At 38.2% G+C, this 19,355-nt stretch overlaps 2 protein-coding genes across 2 annotated transcripts; both read right to left on the bottom strand.

The window, feature by feature from the left end:
- Positions 1-472: 472 nt before the first annotated feature.
- On the bottom strand, positions 473-8,688 carry LOC105225337 (venom dipeptidyl peptidase 4). Its single transcript, XM_011203741.4, has 8 exons — positions 8,106-8,688; positions 3,377-3,471; positions 3,185-3,315; positions 2,325-3,119; positions 2,060-2,258; positions 1,098-1,635; positions 816-1,030; positions 473-743 (listed from the first exon to the last, which is right to left on the bottom strand). Exons 1-8 carry the CDS (start codon positions 8,281-8,283, stop codon positions 609-611), a joined length of 2,286 nt encoding a protein of 761 aa, XP_011202043.2. The 5' UTR covers positions 8,284-8,688; the 3' UTR covers positions 473-608.
- A 6,998-nt stretch (positions 8,689-15,686) lies between these two features.
- Positions 15,687-18,856, bottom strand: LOC105225336 (probable serine/threonine-protein kinase samkC). Its single transcript, XM_011203739.3, has 3 exons — positions 18,395-18,856; positions 18,003-18,327; positions 15,687-17,937 (listed from the first exon to the last, which is right to left on the bottom strand). The coding sequence occupies exons 1-3, from the start codon at positions 18,694-18,696 to the stop codon at positions 17,122-17,124; spliced, it is 1,443 nt and encodes a 480-aa protein (XP_011202041.2). The 5' UTR covers positions 18,697-18,856; the 3' UTR covers positions 15,687-17,121.
- Positions 18,857-19,355: the final 499 nt, after the last annotated feature.

The following is a 19,355-nucleotide window of genomic DNA, read 5'->3' as shown; positions in this document are numbered from 1 at the left end:
AGCAATGAAGGAAGGCGACGTGGCATCATCTTGTCTCTTTCTCCTCTATTACCCGGACTTTGCCAGACTGAGACTGAAATATCGATAGACACCTTAGGCAAAGTGGTATTGATATCAAGCGCTTTAATAAATTTGTAGTAAGATGACAATTCATCATCGATCTAAAAGAATCTTGTGATTCACTTCTAGAAGTTTTTAAGCAACACAAAGGATAAACGTTCACAGATGACCAAGTGAGATCCATCGATTGGGTTCAACTAAATTAACTTATCCTAGCCAATATTTATCAACTATCGTTGACAATTCTCTCACATTGCTTAAAGGCCACAGATTCTTCGCTAAAACTTTCTCTAAAATAACCCAGGTATCTAATGCAGAGAACTTAAACAGCATCTATGCTTAACGGTTTTTGGATCTGAAAACAAAAACAGTAGCTCCATGCGAGATCATTTAAGATAAAAAACAAAACAGGCAATTTTTAAACATTTCAAGTCCTTTGAAATAACATTTATTAAGGAAGTTAATTGAAAAAAATTTATCTAACTAATACTTCTTCTGCTTAGTCATATGAACAATCTGGTCATTGAAAATCCAGTCTTATATTGAAATCATTTACTCTTCTCCTCCTCGCCCTCATCATCATCTTTAACATGTAAATTCAGGCAACTGATAAAGAAGTTGTCAATTGTATTGTAAAGATGAGGTAAAAAGCTGCCAATCGAGTGATTCTCATCAGTATAGGACTAGAAAGAGAGTGGAGCGAAAAGTAAACGGTTTTAGTTAAGTTTAAATACAGAGCAAAGTGCACTACTAACCATTTCCTCGAACAAAATATTGGCAGCTTGCAGTTTCTTGGCAAACAACAACGAGTTCTGATAGTGCACATTATCATCGGCTGTGCCGTGGACCAGCAGGAGATCGTGAACATTGAAAGTGTCAATCTCATTACGGAACACACTACTCTTCAGATAACCATACAAATTGTCCTCCTCCGTTGGCAAACCCATATAACGTTCAGTGTAGATGGTATCTAAAGAAGAATAAACAATTTCCCAATTAACTTCTTCCTTAAACCACACTTCGGTCACACTACTTACCATAATACAACCATGAGGTAACTGGTGCAACACTTACACCACACTGGAATGTATTATTCGTATCGTACTCCAGTGTTTTGAGCGTCATATAGCCGCCATAACTCCAACCCCAAATGCCAACACGTTCTTTATCGATGAACGTATACAAGCTCTGTAGATATTTTGTAACAAAAATCTGATCTTGTGCCTCCAAGTCACCTAAATTGTTATTGACGCTGTATAGTAATTTTTTGCCCTTATTACCGGTACCGCGTCCATCGATGAGCGCATAGATGACCTCACGATTTGTGGTCATAAACAAGTTGAATCCGGTGGTGAAGGCGCTCGTAGCACGTACTGAGTTCGGACCGCCATAAACATACACAATCATTGGATACTTTTTGGACTCGTCCAAATTTGGTGGAAATTGCAGTTTAGCGGCGGCAAAGGAACCATCAGGCAGTGATATATTCAAATAAGTATTATCTGGAAACTCTTTTTGGGCGAATTTTTCGTGGAAATCACTGTTGTCTTGCCAGACAGCAACTTGACGATTGGTCTAAAATAGAAAATAGTGATGATTTATATATTTAGTGGTAAATAGATCTTTAAAGATGCCCTTCCAAGAGAGCTTTGCGAGCACTTTAGGCTTATTTAAATAGTTCTACAATATCAATTGTTACTCCAACTTGATGGACTAAAGGTCTCTATCGGTCCCAGAAGTTTCAAAATCACATTCTATAAACGGTTTATAAAAACTGGTTCTCTCGATCCTTTCAAGTTAGAGATTATTCACAAAATCATTTTCTACATCAATCTAATCGTCTCCAAGTTTGAAACAGAATGGAGAGCAAACAAGAATTCCCAAAAACCCTACTCTCTGATGGAAGTGGTGATTTGTGGAGAGTTACCACAAAGACATCTACTTCCAAGAGAATGTCTGATCTAAGGTCTATTTCTGAAAAGATTTATGTTGCCATTACCTTTGTCTCAAAAATACGTATAATGGCTGGTCCAGGTCCGTTACAATTCAAAACAAAGTACGAGCTGTTCGAGCTGAAAGAGGCGCCAGCAGAACGGCACACGTTATTGTCAAGATCGCGCAACTCACAACTTAAACACACATTGTTGCGGAAAACGTGCATTTGAAAGGGCTGATCCTTCAAGGTGGCTTGGTAGTAGCTACAATGAAAGATTTATAAAACTTAGTATATCACTGCCGACAACGCCGGGGATGTAAGCACTTACAGTTCGTCGGCAGCCTCATCGTAATAGTACGCATTCAATACTGTGAAATTACCACGACTTTGCCATTGATTCTTGCCCGTTGCCAAGTCCAACTTCCACACTTGTTGCCAATCATCAATCCAATTGGTGAATGTGCAGTAGGTAGCCTCACACACAGGTGTGCTTATCATAATCCAACCGGAGGGCTCGGACAACTGCGTCACCTCACGACATACGCCAGCCAGAGTGCATTCCTGCAGCGAAGCCAAATTTTGGCGACGATTCAGCCAAACCAATAGAATGCGTCCACTATCGATCCACACAACGTTCTGTATAATATGATCGGCCGTGACAACATCCACCGGCGCTGTAATATTCACGGGCACCAACTCTTTGGTATCTATATTGAATAGACGTAAACCCACAACTGGATTGGGTGTACCCGCTTTGGGATATTTCAAATCGAGTTCTTCTGGATATTGATACTCCAACAACGAGTTGTTCACGTACTTATCTTCGTAGACTTGATATTTGAAAGTTTTCACATCGACATCGTTGAAATAGCCGCTGATCAAATGTGTGCCGTCCTTAGACCACCACATAGCGCTACCGCTGGAGAGCACCTCTTCCTCGTAAACCCAATCAGGTATACCATTGTAAATTACGCCGGTAACACCATCAGTGGTAAGTTGCAACTCCTCGTCGTCTTCGTAGTGTATGTGCACATTGTTTTCGTAGATGTAAGCGAGCCGATTTTTCGACGGAGACCAACTGCAGAATTGCAGCTTTTCGCCATTATGGATTTTGGTCTCATTTCTGCAAGCAAATGCGTAACTCAAAATGAAACGATTGCACTTTATATAAGAGTTCGTTTTATTTACCTCGTGTCTATATCCAGCAACGAGTATTTCGCGATCACCGAATGCCTAAATTGTTGTTCGACATCGTAGCGTATCAGTAATTTTGTGTTGTCCGGCGAGAAGGTAATCGTAAGATCCGATGGATACACTTCCTGAGAATTGAAAAAAAAATATTTATACACTTTTCTTTATTCATGATCTAATATTACTTACGAAAATCGCTGGCGGCAAAAGTAAAGAACGATTCAGCGTAGCCACATTATATTTATAGAGGTAGCCGTCCGCTGCTCTGTAGGCGAGTTCGAGATCTGAAATATTGAGTAGACGATAAGGAAAGAAGAAGGAGAAGAAATATTATATAAAAGAAGAAGGAGAAGGAATATTATATAGAAAGAATGATCCGGCAAAGAATACTATTAGAATTAGGGAAGCTGGATCTATAAGAGGCGCCGGACAGGGACACATTGATATTCTCCATTACTTCGACTGCATTCCGTCCAACATAGATACCTGCATCACAAAAACTTCTCCTGACTCACGAAACCTTCTGCTATCAGACGAACCGGACGGCTATACTAGCTTTAAGCTCGCTGACTGTGCATTCAAAACTAATCAAGTAGGGCATGAACAAATTAACTATAACTTAGAACTTCTTCCATATTAGACTAGTATGGGTCCACGGTCACAGCGGAATAGCTGGAAACTGCAAATCCGAATAGGGTAGGAAGGGCACCCTCGCTTTCGTTCTGGCACTGGACTTTTGGACCTACAGTGAGCTTAGAAGGCGCTTTCGGATCAATCCTACGACTTTATATAACCTCCTGCTGATCTAACGACATTTGGTCAAAAACAGAGTTCCTTTCACAAACTTAACTAAACTAGATCAGAATCATAGTCGCTGCTCCAAAAAGACAATGGCAAACTGCAAATCTTCGAAAGAAAAATTGTTGGATCAGTCAAAGATGAGTGGCAGAGAAGGTGATTTATCAAAGTGCAGCGTATAAGATGGCTAACTCTTGTATGAGGAATGGGCGCAGAATAATAATAAATAATAAAATTGTTGAAGCCAAAACGTTAAACATTAAAACAAGGGAAAGAACAAGATCGGGATGAATGAAGAGATGATGATGGATGGCTTCCACTACTCAAAGCACAAAATACTTCATTTTTCCTGATCCGAACTTCGATGACAACACTTTGACAGTTTAATCAACATCATGCTGAGTTCTCTTTTTCAATCTTCTACTAACAAACCATATTCGGTCCGGATATTTCTGCTATATACCAGCTTTTATCAATAAATTAAGCGAGGTTAGATTTAACTTATCTATAAATTCCAACACTAAGTACAATCAATTTTTAAATAATAAAACAGAAAGCTCCCTCCGGAAATTTCACTTTAATCTAAAATGTCAAACGTAATCTAAATTTATAATAATAGAAATCTGAAAAGAGATTTATGATATCATAAAGTGATAGCGTAACGTGAGTTCTGGCAGTAAGTGGTCAAGCTCCTTTTTCTATTAGCGACGTTTGCCATAGAGCAAATCGAAATTCGGACAGGTTTTGAAGTACTTTCGGCTAGTTCTTTTAGTGCAAACAATTTCATTGCCGCCCGGCCGCTTTTAGAAAAAAATACTTTCTTTAAGATATGTCCAACTAAAGTCTTATATTAGCATTGCGTCCTTCCCTCAGAGGGTGATTTTTTAAGAGCTTGATAACTTTTTTAAAAAAAAAAACGCATAAAATTTGCAAAATCTCATCGGTTCTTTATTTGAAACGTTAGATTGGTTCATGACATTTACTTTTTGAAGATAATTTCATTTAAATGTTGACCGCGGCTGCGTCTTAGGTGGTCCATTCGGAAAGTCCAATTTTGGGCAACTTTTTCGAGCATTTCGGCCGGAATAGCCCGAATTTCTTCGGAAATGTTGTCTTCCAAAGCTGGAATAGTTGCTGGCTTATTTCTGTAGACTTTAGACTTGACGTAGCCCCACAAAAAATAGTCTAAAGGCGTTAAATCGCATGATCTTGGTGGCCAACTTACGGGTCCATTTCTTGAGATGAATTGTTGTCCGAAGTTTTCCCTCAAAATGGCCATAGAATCGCGAGCTGTGTGGCATGTAGCGCCATCTTGTTGAAACCACATGTCAACCAAGTTCAGTTCTTCCATTTTTGGCAACAAAAAGTTTGTTAGCATCGAACGATAGCGATCGCCATTCACCGTAACGTTGCGTCCAACAGCATCTTTGAAAAAATACGGTCCAATGATTCCACCAGCGTACAAACCACACCAAACAGTGCATTTTTCGGGATGCATGGGCAGTTCTTGAACGGCTTCTGGTTGCTCTTCACCCCAAATGCGGCAATTTTGCTTATTTACGTAGCCATTCAACCAGAAATGAGCCTCATCGCTGAACAAAATTAAAGCGCGAAACACATTTCGAACCGAACACTGATTTTGGTAATAAAATTCAATGATTTGCAAGCGTTGCTCGTTAGTAAGTCTATTCATGATGAAATGTCAAAGCATACTGAGCATCTTTCTCTTTGACACCATGTCTGAAATCCCACGTGATCTGTCAAATACTAATGCATGAAAATCCTAACCTCAAAAAAATCACCCATTACATACTTTAAAATAGGGAGAGTGTTTTTAGAAATATAGAGTATTATATGTATGTATTGTGTAGAGAAATAAGATCTTCAGCTGATCAATTTGATCATAAGATTCATGCATTAAGCAGATGAGGGTGAAGGGACAACAACAAGCAGTCGATTTCAACATCTCTCACGGATCGACTCAAGGCATTTTGTTATGTTTTGGCTTTGAAATTCGTCCTAAAAGACCAAAACCAAAAATCTGAAAGTTCTCTAAAGACACTGAAGGTCATTCCAGTGGAGGCTTATTAACTACAAGTCTTTAAAATATGTGATTAGGTGTTGGCGTGGTTCTATTGATTCAAAAGGAGCCGATAATAAATGTAACAAGGGGTAAGCTCGAAAATATGCAGCGATTAACGAAAGGTTTAAAGACCGCAGCATACTCCTGTAGTACTCAAAGAGGTGATCTAGTAGCTGATGTCCAGAGAATACTGAAGTAAGTGACCTCTCCAGTCTGCTGAACGGCAATGAAATGTAACATCTGGAGATGGAGAACCTGATTCCCCAATCGATGGCGATGGAATAGATCTCTACTGCCCGACTATAAAGAGGTTCGAAAAGCAATTAACCACATTAGAACAACAAAGCGACAGGGACCGATATTGCCGAACTAGCTATTCGAATATGGCGGTGAGGAACGGTCAATGTGCATGCATCAGCTTTTTTGCAGGATAGACGAAAGCAAGTCCGACGATTGGAATTTAAGTGTACTCTGCCCAATCCACAAGAATCGGAACCTCACAATCTGCGCCAATTACCATGAGATAAACCTCCTTAATATTGCATACAAGGTCCAACCGACTGTTTGGACCTTATCAGTGTGGCTACAGACCTGCAAAATCTACAATCGACCGGATTTTCACCATGCGCCAAATCTTGCAAAAGACCCGTGAAAAGAAGGTCGACACAAACCACCTCTGTGATGATTTTAAAGGCACCTTCGGCAGCTCCGACCCTGATTTTCCTTTATGCCGCTATTTCTGAATTTGACATTGGCTGTGTAAACTGAAGTTGAGCAATACCAAAAGCTCCGTCAGGATCGGGAAGATCTTCTCTGAGCCATTCGATACGAAGCGAAATTTCAGACAAAACGAATTTTGCGAATTCTTCAATCTATTGCTGAAGAGCAATAGCAGGAGCTGCAGAGTTAAATAGAGAAGCTACAATCTTCAATAAGCTGTTAGTGAAACCGATGATATTGATATCATTGGCCTCAACAAGCGCGTTGTTAGTTATGCTTTCACCAGACTGGATAGGTAAGCGAAGCTTATGGGGCTGATTGTGAACGAGGACAAGATGAAATATCTCCTGCCATCAAACAAACAGTCATCGCATTCGGGGAGCAAAAAGTGCTCACAGAATCTTTGGAAGTGACTCAAGTAGACTCATTTTAAAACCTCTAAAAGCAGCTGAATACACTCAAAAGTAAGTCAATTGACTGTCATATGAATTGAAGCGAAGAGCTTTTGATTTTATTTCTTTATAGATTCAATCTTTCGGTATTCGTATTCGTATTAGCTAATATGTAAATGTCCAAACATAGGTCATACTAGTAATTAATGACCCAAGTCTAGTCCACCAACGCATTTCACCATGAAAATTAATCAGATTAAATTGAGCGAATGTCAGCCAAGCTAAAAGTCAAGATCACGCAGTGGAAAAAATAGCAATTTGTGCAAGCGAGAGCGTGGCACGAGCGCGGCTTGTTTGGTAAAACCGTTAAAAACATCAACACACATATACATATATACAGGTACATATATACATATATATGTATATACATATATGCGTATATAGAGGCAGTGGCAACTTAAAAGCGACACGCGAATATATAAGTTTTCCACAAGTCGCAGGAATTTCCAATAAAAAATAGTTTTGACAAGGTGTGAAGCTTGATTGCGCGTATCAACAAGGTTTTATTAGGCAATAAATAAGACGACAAATGTTGAGAAATATAACACCAATAGTACAATTTGAAGTGCGACTATGGCAGCAATTGAGAGATTAGATTTGCATAGACATTGATAAGATTTTAGAGTTAGATATCGCTAAGAGTCACACGTAAGTATAAGACTCAAGTATATGTATGTGGTTTAAATTCCATAACCAAAGCGTTTTTAAAATAAGCTGAATTTTCTGCAGTCAGTTTAAGCGGAATGCTGGCTAATATTTCACAGAATATTTTTTTCTTGGAATAAAGAAATACTTATCGCAAAAATTCGTTGCGGTAATACTAATTTGTAGTCGATTTTATTGCAAACATGTCTAAATCATTTACCATTAATCCAACTTCCGTTGAAACTCCGTAAGTAGCCGCTAGCCGAAAGCGCTTCCGTCAATTCCCAAGGTGTTTTTTTATCCGGTTCACTTGTGGGATCAGCGCGTGGCAAATTACGCGCCTGCGTCGCACTTACCAGCGCCAACAACAAGAGCACTAAGTTTGTTTTCCAAAACATTTTAAATTTTTTATTTTATTTTTGTAATTTTTAATTAATTTTTTTGTAATTTTTAATTTATTATTTTGCAATTTTTAATTATTTTTCGTTTACAATTAACTTTTTTAATTTTATTTTGCTTTAACCCAGTAAAATAAATCACTGAGTGAAGTACGCGCACACACGTCACTGAACTCTTATTTGATTTTCATGTAAATGAGCAATAAAACCGAATCAATTATTATGCACGTCGCACGCAAACAAGCCAGTAACATACAACTTTGCAAACGGTAGCCAACAACACCGGCCGTTGACTGGCACCCACTACTTCGTATATGCACTTCGTAGAAGTAACACGCGCACCACACAACCGCTGCACTTGACTGCCAGCGTTCAACTGAGCGCCAACAGGTCGACACGGCACATTGAAATGATAAGCCATGATCGGCTAGCTTGCGCGCTACGGCTGTCCAACGCGCTCAAATGTCAGCTGCGTCAGTGCTAACGCAGCCGATAAGCAATTGTGATTGCTAGAGTCACAATCTCCGTCAGATCTACTCGTATTACATCAACGCAGCGAAGTGCTTGTTATCTTGTTGCGCTCGGGGAGTCAAGCCAACATTTTTAAAAGTCGCGCTCACTCGCACAGCTCCATTACTCTCACTGAAGTTCCCTGTTTGGTCAGACGATTTGAATAATTTGAGAGTTTTTACGTCATTCCAAAAGCCTATCTGTTGTTGTTGCTATTGTAGCGACAGAAATCTGCCGAGTTGACCGTCCTTGGTCGGATAAAAATCCGCGTCCGTTCCGGTTACGTAGACCCGACCATGGGAACGCCTATCTAGGGAAGTATCTCTGCTAAAATATTTTCTAATACTTTTGAACCAAAAACAGATGAGATCTTCCTCGAGTTAGCCGACTAAATGATGTTCCAAATGCATTACATTCAAAAATCAAAAATATAATGGCTCCCGTGAGAGCTTCACCATAACAAAGATCGTTAGATTTACTTGCAATAGAAAGTCCGCTCATCAAACTCACCATAGATTTAGATAGATAGTAAAAATTGAGGTATTGCACTGCGACTTACGGTCTATTGTGTCCTCCCCTATATCACATATGATCACCAAAGGTCCGTAGATGCTAAGCGATCAAGAATCAGATGTTCCATGATCCAACGGACTCTTTATTTTACTATGAAACCGATTATTACACTATCAAAGTCTTCAAGAATGACCTTAATCTACACATCTCTACTAGTACTCAACAATTCGAAATATTTCTCTACCCCTCAGTGTCCCAAAAATAACAAACGAACCACAGCTAAACAAAATCTCTTTATCACTACTGTGAACTGACCTGTGAAACTTTTCTAGTGAATCTCTCACCACACGCGTAATCCAATGCAAGTCAAGAAGTCAAGAGCCATCGCATGTCAGACTAAAAATAGATTATGTTTAAACACTTAGCGGAATATGATTTGAAATGAAGATAGCTTTTAATAAATAAATAAGTGCTTCACTATTTACTAGACACGTCAAGACATTCTACACAGTTTCTTCGGTACGTAACAAAAAAAGTTCACACACTTAGATTTTGTCGATGCTTCACGTCAAAAGGTGCTTGCGAAGTTTATATAGTGATACCCAGTAAGCCGTAAAGATTTGGAAAGTGAATGCAAAATGGATGATCTGTGGCGAATGGAAATTTGTAAGAGGCAGCCTTAACTCCCAAGTGATGTGTCGTAGAAAGTAGTCGTAGAAAGTAGAAATTTAAATGGATGGTCACAAGGATGGATTAAACGACCAGTTTTCTAACCTACGCCGCTTTGGATTTAAATCAGCTGCGCGCTACTGACATTTTATCGAGCAAGAAGATTTTGATTTTATTATACTCACCACTCCAAATAACAGCCTTTGCCTGAATAAACTCCGGATAAATTCCGTTCGCAGATCCTAATCACCATAAACTTGGCCACATACCACAAGCCGGTGGTATTTTTTGGTACCTAATCAACAAGCAGCTTAAAAGTGACTGTATTTTTTAGTCTCGACCTAACATTTGGTCGGCCTGCTCTCGCCTTCAAATGTCGTACACTAATTTTTATGAGACAATTACAACAAAAAGCCGTCAATGTTAATGGTTCTGTACTTCATACTTCCACTTTATAAATTTTATTTATTCGTCACTCTATATTTTAGTCGTTCAATACTCAAATATAGATTTTTTAAATTTACAACAGCTTTGGCTTACTGGCTTATCACGCGATAATCGCATTTCTGCATGAAAACAAATTTATTTGCTGTTTAACTTCATACTCTCTTTATTGTTTTTTTATATGAGTAGACATAATATTTGCATAAGTACTCTGAAGTACTCCGAACAGACGCAAACGAAGGCCACTGCCATGTATGACAGCATAATAAACAATTACCGGCTGTCGCTCTTTTATTTCTTTCTACGCTTTCCATTATACAATAAATTCATTGAACCTTATCAATAGACAGTGGTGTGAGGCGAGCGTATATACAAGTAAATTGTATTTCGGAAGATCTTCTGCACTGAGGCGGAATTTATTATATCTAAAGGGTTATATATTTCGTTTCCTTCTTTTTGAAAGCAAAAACACAGAAACTTAAAATTTAATGGGGAATGTTTATTAACATTTGAAAGGACATTCTTTTTCATTTATTTTTCAAATTTTGCCCGCAGCTACGTCTCGGATGGTCCATCCGTTGACTCCAATTTTCGATGACTCGTTCGTTTATTTCGATTGGTAACTGGTGACTGACACACGTGATGTTTTTCTGAATCGAAGCGGGATTGTATGCATAGACTTTAGATCCTTTATCCCCACAGAAAAGGGTCTAACGGTGTGATATCACACGATCTTGGTGGCCAATCGACTGGCCCAAAATGTGAAATTATCTGCTCACCGAAGAGTTCTTCCAATAAATTCTCTGCATGATGTGATGTGTGAGAAGTGGCGCCGTGTTGTTGAAACCAAATATTGCCGAGATCACTAGCTTCAATTTTAGGCATCACATAGTCGGTTATCATGGTGCGGTAAAGGTCTCAATTGACGGTTACGTTCTAACCGGCATCATTTTTGAAGAAATATGAACCAATGATTACACCAATCCATAAACCACACCAAACCGATGTTCTTGCTGGAGGAAATGGTAGCTCTTGAATCTCTTCGTCCCAAATACGGCAATTTTGCCTTTTTATATACCCATTGAGCCAGAAATGGCTCGCTGAATAAATTTGGCTCGAAAACGTCGGATATTCTTGGAACAAGAGCCCATAGAGCGAAGCGATGTCGCTGGGAAATGTTGGGCGGCTTCAGTTTTTGCACAAGCTATGTTTTGTATACTTTTAATATAAGATCTCTACGTAAATTGCGCCAAGCCATTCCATAGGTCAGTCAGAGTTGCTACGAACGGCGCCGAATCGACTATCTGCGGTCTTCGTGTGCACTCTCAGCTACGACTGCTTTATTTTCTTCTCTACGTGCTGGGCGTGGGCTATTCGGGGAATATTATCCAATAATGAGTGGGATCTTAAGATCAATGGGATGTGAATGGTATTTCCGGCTCGACAGCCAACGCAGAATACATTAAGCCAATTTTTGATACCCTGTCCTAATGTGAACCGTTTTACCGGAACAAATGGTTGTTAAATGGAACAATGTCTGGCCTATAAGAGGGCTGAGACAAAACATTCCATTCACAGTTTTCCAAATAACTAGTTTTTAACCGATTTTCTAAATGAAGCCGATAGTTGTCAAGATGAAAAACTATGACAACAATCTTCTTCGTCTTCCAATCATCATTTGCAAATCATGACCTCCATTTTTAGCAAAACTCGTTTTTTTTTCATTTGTGGTGACTGCCAACGATTATGGAGCTTTGACGAAAGCCAACCCCTGCCATTTATGAGAACATTTTACTTTGTATTGAAGGACCACAACCTAAGTCTCACTCTTATACCTTTATCTAATCTACTAAAAGATTGCAAAATTGAAGAGCTAGAAAGACTAAATTAATTAATAACTTTTCTTAATTAGTAGAGACCACTTCTAATATAAAATATTGGTCGAAATAATTATTTTCTTCAAGGGTCTTTCGAATATTTGTTTATGATAATGACATAATTAAATATTGTCTGACAATAATGAAGACAATCAAAACTTAAGAAGTACTTAAGATATAATTAAGTTATACTCACAAGTTGCTTTATGTACCCTCACGAACTTCGCCAAAATGGTATAGAATATGGAACGTTAAAATATATAAAAATAAGTAGTATTAATTATTTCACATCTGATTAACATTTTTATATGCCGAACTTGACGTCGTGAACTTGAAATTAAGCTTACTGACTCTGTTTACTTTAGCACTTTAAGACTTCAATTGAGCTTGGCTTATTTGTGTGCAGATGTCTGCCGGATTTATTATGATTGTTATTGTTGTTTTTCTGCATTACGAGAAGCTAATTGTTTCCTTGAGTATTTTGTATGACTATAAGTGCAATGTATTTAAAAAAAATATCAGATACTTCTTTTTCTTCTTTTGTCATATAAAGATTTATTTCAGCTAAGGTGATATATTTAAGAAACGCTTTGAGTTTTCTGGTATTGAGACTATTTTTTTACACTTTGTATGACCTTATCCCTATTTTACGGAAAGGTTTTTGCTAAACTAATACTGTTAATAATCGAAAAATCGTCTTCAAAGCAGATTCGTCGCATAAAGTCGACTATTCCTTGGCTTCTGGTGCCATCAGTAGATCGTTGTTTCGTCGACTGTCACAAAAACTACCGCGGATTGCATTTAGACAACGTCGAACATTGGTGCAAAGACTTCTCGCTTGTTTTCTGAAGGGAACCCATGCTATTTCTGTAGTAGTAACAGCAGAAAGCATCCCTGGAGGAATCCAACCAAGTTGACAGTCCTTGGCCGGATAAAAGTTTGATTTTATTTCGGTCCCAGTGTTTTGGTTTGGTACAAATTATTTACGTCGTACGTCGTACGCAAAGTTATTCGTAAAAAGAAGCCGGAATATTGGCCGAAAACTCTTAGTTTTTGCAACACGATAATACACCGTCTCATTCTGCATTGATTCTTCGTCAGTATTTTGTAAAAATTTTAACCAATATCGGGTCGCAACTATCGTATTCGCCTGATTTAGCTCCTTGCGACTTCTGGCTGTTAAACAAACTCAAGCAACCACTCAGGGGAAATCGTTTTGAGTCAATTGAAGACATTAATCGTGAATCGCTACGTGCATTGAAGGCTATTCCAGAAATTGACTTTAACAACTGTTTCGAGAATTAGAAAAAACATTCTCACAAGTGTGTTGGAGCCAAGAGGGATTACTTTGAGGTGGACGGCATAGATTTTGAAGGATAAATTAAGGGTTTTAAAATTATGAACAAAGTCTTGCTATTTTTTGCTCATAGTAGTAAGCATCGAGAAGTCTTCTCACTGTTTCGCTTGTTTTCTGGAGGGAGCAACCTAAACAACCATGTTACGATTGTAGTAGTAGAGCCAGAAAACATCCATGAAATAATTTGAAGAAATCCTACTATAAGTACGTTTTTGGTCTAAAAAAAATATGGCTTCGCTCATGTTACTTAGACTCGACTGTCGTTGCCTACAGCTTTACACTGTCATTGTAGAGTATAATATCTATACAATGCGTCCAAAAGTCTATGATATCCAGAGTTCCAAATAGTAAGAGCTTAAGTGGTTTGAAGTCTAAAGAAAATTTTGTAAGTAGTTATTAGATTACTCATTATCGGTATCATTGATCCGATCATTGAACTTGATCTCTACATCTCCTTGCATATTTTCACTTTATTTATTTGTGATATTTTTCAATTATTATCAAGCTGTGAAAAATACATTAACCCAATATGCCCTTCGATAATCCATTACGCTATGGACTCATAGATTTCAAACAGCATGACACTTTGACATTTCATTGGTCTCTTCAAATAATTAGAAATTGTAGCTCACCCATATCACAGCGACAAGAGATAGCGCTCACAAAAGCGGAGACTATTTGAGTAGGCATGTGAAACTCTTGGCCCTATCATCTACACGCTTATCTTGTAGACACTTGCTTGTCTTTCTGATTTGAACGCTTGTTCAAAGGTACGCTGGAATTTCTTATGCACATCACTCCGATGACGCTTTGCTTCATAAATACGAGTGTGTACCAATTGTTTATGACTTTACTTTGTATTAGAGGCGTGGATTGAAAATAATATTAAGAATTTTTATTATTACGCTTAAATTCTTTTTGTATCACATTCATGCTATCAATCAAACTACAATGTATGGTGCTATGAGTGAAATTTTAACCTCTTCTACTTTTCGTGACGTATCGAATCGCTTCGCATTCCTTTTGGGTCAAGAGTGTATTTAATTGGAGCATAAACATATGTAATTAGTTTGGCTTAATTCTGGAGTTTCTGTTCCGACCCATAGTACTTTATGGATCGTTAAACGACTGAGTAGAAAGTATGGTAAAGAGATAACCAAACTTAGTAGACCTATAAGATGTGACTTACTTCCAAAGGACGGCAATAGCCGGTTCCATGTAATCGGAATTGATACAGATTTCGTATGACCAAGAGCTGCTATTCGGTAATCTCACCCTGTTTGGATCGGTAAGCAATAAGAAAATGGATACTGATTCAAAAATTATGTGATTCGAACTTCAGAGAATATCAAGCTTTAATTCCCACAGTCACACAAGTTCTGGTTATTGACCAGGGTTTGCGAGCTTAGGCCCAGGAAACGTGCTGTTTCGCCGGGTTCGGACCAAAAAGAAAAGGGTGTCTGTTGTGTAGGGTTAGGAGGGCATGCAAAGAGATGGTAAGTGTCATGAGGGGACTCATTGCACGCTAGACATATGTTTGATATGTCATGGTCTATTCTGGGTAAGTACGAGTTTAACCTGCAACAGTATCCGGAACGAAGCTGCGCGAGGGTCGCTCTCGATTCTCGCGGCAACTCGAGCTCTTCGTCTGTTTGACTCCACATACCCTATTCACTGAGTCGAAGTCGGTTAAGGTGTTAATGGCTCCACTGTGAATGGCGGTCAGTGCATGCCTGAAGTTTGTTGCGTCCAAAGTCTGGTCGGCGCATTATTTTATGTCGTCGACGTAGTTGAGGAAGGACCTCATGATGCTCCTAGGAGGCGGTGACTGCAGGGATGATTTCTGCGAAAGTACCTCAGCAGAAACGTTTTGGAGAGGTTTTCATTATGCTCTTAAACTGTGAGCATAAGTGCTTTACTGTGCAGGCGTTCGATGGAAGACTTCAAGAGGCATCCTGTCTTAGTCCGGAGTGCAGTGTTCTGACATGAAAACACCAGAAATTTTCCACCAATTTTATAAAATAAATATAGACTTATTCATACCATTAAAAATCATTTAACTTTATTTAATTTTTGCTTTGTTTTATTTTCGTGGTTTTACAAATGAGAAATCATGTTTATTAACTGGTCTTATCAACTATCTATTACGCACAATTACCATACAAATTGACAGACATGTGCATGCGTCAATTTTTCATTTTCTTCTAGTACATAAGCAGTTCCATGCCGCTTTCTTTGCTCGGTAAACAACTCTACGATTTTGTTCGTATTTGAGCTTGCAACTTTTCAATCCTAGTCATATAGTATGTTTCTAGGTATATAGTTTAGTTTTTGTTTTTTTTTTTACTAAACTTGTTGTTGGGGGATTTTTTGAATGTGAATTATTTTACATTATTTTGATCTATGCTTAGTGGCGATTAATTAGTTAATTAACTTTCCATAGTTGCGCTTTTTATCTCTTCGGTGAAAATTATGTTTTAAAATTGTAACGGGTAACTAAAAATATACAAACAGTGGTGTTAAAATCTTGTTTAAATAGCACACTGTTGATTGTTTTTCTAAAATATTTATAGACCAAGGTAATTGATTTTTGAAGGATTAAAAGAAAAATGATTTACCGGGTTTAAGGATTGAAAACGATTTGTTTCGATTTCCGACAAACCTACGAAAAAATATGCTATAGAAAATGAGTTATTTACACCTTTTTCACATAATCTCAAAATTTTGGTGAATAATTCAAGCCTCCTTTCTCTTCTCGACCTTAAATCGTCCGTAAATTATTTTTCTTTTCAATTTTTTTATTTAGCTTCCTTGTCAATTGAGTTTGAACCTATTATGATTTTTTGTTCACTTCTTATGATTTTCAAACACTTATGCACTCGCCTTTAAGCCGAATTCGATTAATTGTTGTAGTGATAAAATATTTTAAAATCATTTTTAAAATTTCTGTATTGTGGAGCAATGTTACTTTTACTTTAATATAATTGTAATTGTTTCTACAAACTAACACAAACATAGCTTGTTTAAATACTTTGTATAATATAGTATATATATATATTTAAAAAAAGACTAAGAATTACTGGTACCGACACAATTTTTGCACTTCACGACAAGACTTGTGGAAAAGAAAAAAGAGAAGATTACAATTAGAAACAAATTAAACTGTATTTTGCATGGCCAAATTAGAAGTAGCATCTTAGAAATAATTACTTTTTTAATTAATTTAGCAAAATGCGGGAGTCCCACTTTTTACAACACTCACATTCACCGTTTCGACGTAGCGCTGTTTAAAATTCAATTTTCACATGATTTTATGCAAAATTCTGATGAATTTCTCGTTGAATTACTTGAACTAAAACACATTTTTATTATTTGCTGCAATTTCCACTTATTCTTTAACTTATTTGAAAAACTTCCACATGCATTTCCACTTCACATAATACCTTACAATGTCACGTTCACACCGCCTTAAGTATTGCTATTGAGTTTCCCAAGTATTTGCTCCTGCATCTCCAAACATTGTGGAAAGAAACGTTCCAACAGATTCACTTTACGCTCCTCCAATTGCATACGCTTGCGTGCGATTTCCAACTGCTCCGCAAGTAGAATATTCTTTTTACGCACCTCATTTAGGTACATAGATTCTAACGATTCGGCGCCAGGCTGTGCAGCTGCTAGCGCGTTATTGGCGTGCGATGTGCGCCGTCGACGCGGTTGACCGGGAGCACCGCGACCCAGGCCCGACGTTGGTGGTTGCATTGGTGCGGCACCACCACTAGTTCTACTATTGGTAGCGTTATTATTACTACCGGCGTATTGACTATTATATGATGGATTAGCGGTAGATGATGTAGCTGTCGTTGGTGTTGGTGTAGGTGTTGCCGCATAATGGTTTTGATTGGCATATGTGTTACTATGATCATAACCAGTTTGCAGTAGTTGCGTATTGGTGGCTGTTGTGGTGTCAGGGGGTGGCGCCGTTGATGATGCTGGCGGATACTGCTGGTATTGCTGCTGCTGTTGCTGTTGCTGTAGTTGTTGTTGTTTCTGCTTTTGTTCTTCTAATAATTGTTGTGGTGTTTGTAAAGTGTGCAGCTGTGGCTCCTCATCATCATCATCTTGAGTTGGTGGCTGTGTTTCAAAATGATTTGGCTGTGGATAGTTGCCAAAATTGTGAAAATCGCTAGAGTATTCGGCCTTAACCTCGTCGATTGGATCGCTGAAGAGCTCAGTGCTCGCATTAAACAGCGAAGTCGTGATGCTGGAGTCAGTAAGAAATTCACTCTGCATAGAAGTGAAAATATATATAAGTGTATGTATGTATCGACACCAAAAAACTGTCTACATACCTTGATGTCTATGTCTTCAGTGCTAGCCGGTACATCCAATGATACCGAAGTGTTGTTATTATCCGTAGTCGTAGCATTATTAGTTGCTTCTTGCGTGTTGGAACTCGATGTAATACTATTGGGTGAAGACTGTCGTCCTGAACGTGGTGGCGAGGGCGGCGACGGTACTTCGCTTAAATCGATGTCACGATTATTCTCCAATGCCTCTTTCGGTACAGGTTCTGCGTCTTTAGGGCGATATTGATTCTTAAGAATTTTATCGATAATGGCAAACTTTTTCCAACGCGCAGCATTTTTGTCAGCAGCTATCTGCTTCTTAACCTGTCTGTAATAAGTTTAACATAGATATTAACATTAAGCAATGGAACTTGATTTAACCGGCCAACGCTTACCTAAACTTCGCGCGCGTCTGGTTTACTTTCGCTTGTATTTCCTCGGGTTTCACTTCTATATCAAAGCGCTCCTTCAACTCAACAGCCCATTGTGCAAAGAAAATTGTATTCTTTCCGTGACGTGTTAAACGCCAATTATCACGTCCCCAAATCTCAAAGAAACGCTGCTCTTCCTTCGGCGTCCAATAGCGGCGTTGTTTCTCTTTTTTCGATTCCAAATCAGTTTCGGCCTCAATTTCTGCCAGCAATGGATTCAATGTCAACTCATCGTAGTCCATTGCCGCCTCTTCCTCAGACAACATCTCAATCGGCTGAAATACAACAACCGATTTTTAATGGTAGAATTTACGTTTTTCTTGCCAAATTATAATTTGTGCAAGATTTTCTGTATAAAATTTTGTACTTTATGCACAACTGTCGCTAAAGACGCAGCGGGAGAAACGAACGAAAGTTTGACATTTATGATTCGTTACGAAAATGCCAAAATGGGAGAATCTGAAAACTGCATTTTAGCATTGTAAAGAAAAACCAATTAGAATAGTAGGAACTGTAGGCTTATTTAATGTTAAAAAATGCTGAAATTTTATGAACACAATGCATTTTTAGGGAAAAAATTACTTTAAATAATATTTTCATAAGAAAAATTTTATGTTCAGAGAAATGGCAACGCTGACGCATTAGTCACGTACTCAAATCGTGTTTCTTTATTCATACTGCTACTTTCCGATTTCTCACTACAACTCCACTATCAGTTAAGCCACTACTAAGCAGGGTACCTTTAAGTTGAAAAACTGATTAAATACCAAATATCGCAAAACGAAACTCTTATGTATATGTATCTTTCATTTCTCAAGCGAAGGCCTTATGATTTGCAGATCTTACAGTCTTGACTTCTGTTTTTGGACGACTAATGGGAAAACATTATTTAGTTTATATATTTGCACGCTCTTATATGATAGAT

Source organism: Bactrocera dorsalis, chromosome 1, assembly GCF_023373825.1.
Source record: "Bactrocera dorsalis isolate Fly_Bdor chromosome 1, ASM2337382v1, whole genome shotgun sequence".
NCBI classification, from domain to species: domain Eukaryota; kingdom Metazoa; phylum Arthropoda; class Insecta; order Diptera; family Tephritidae; genus Bactrocera; species Bactrocera dorsalis.
The sequence above is the reverse complement of the archived record's forward strand: the minus strand, read 5'-3'. Positions and strand labels throughout refer to the sequence as shown.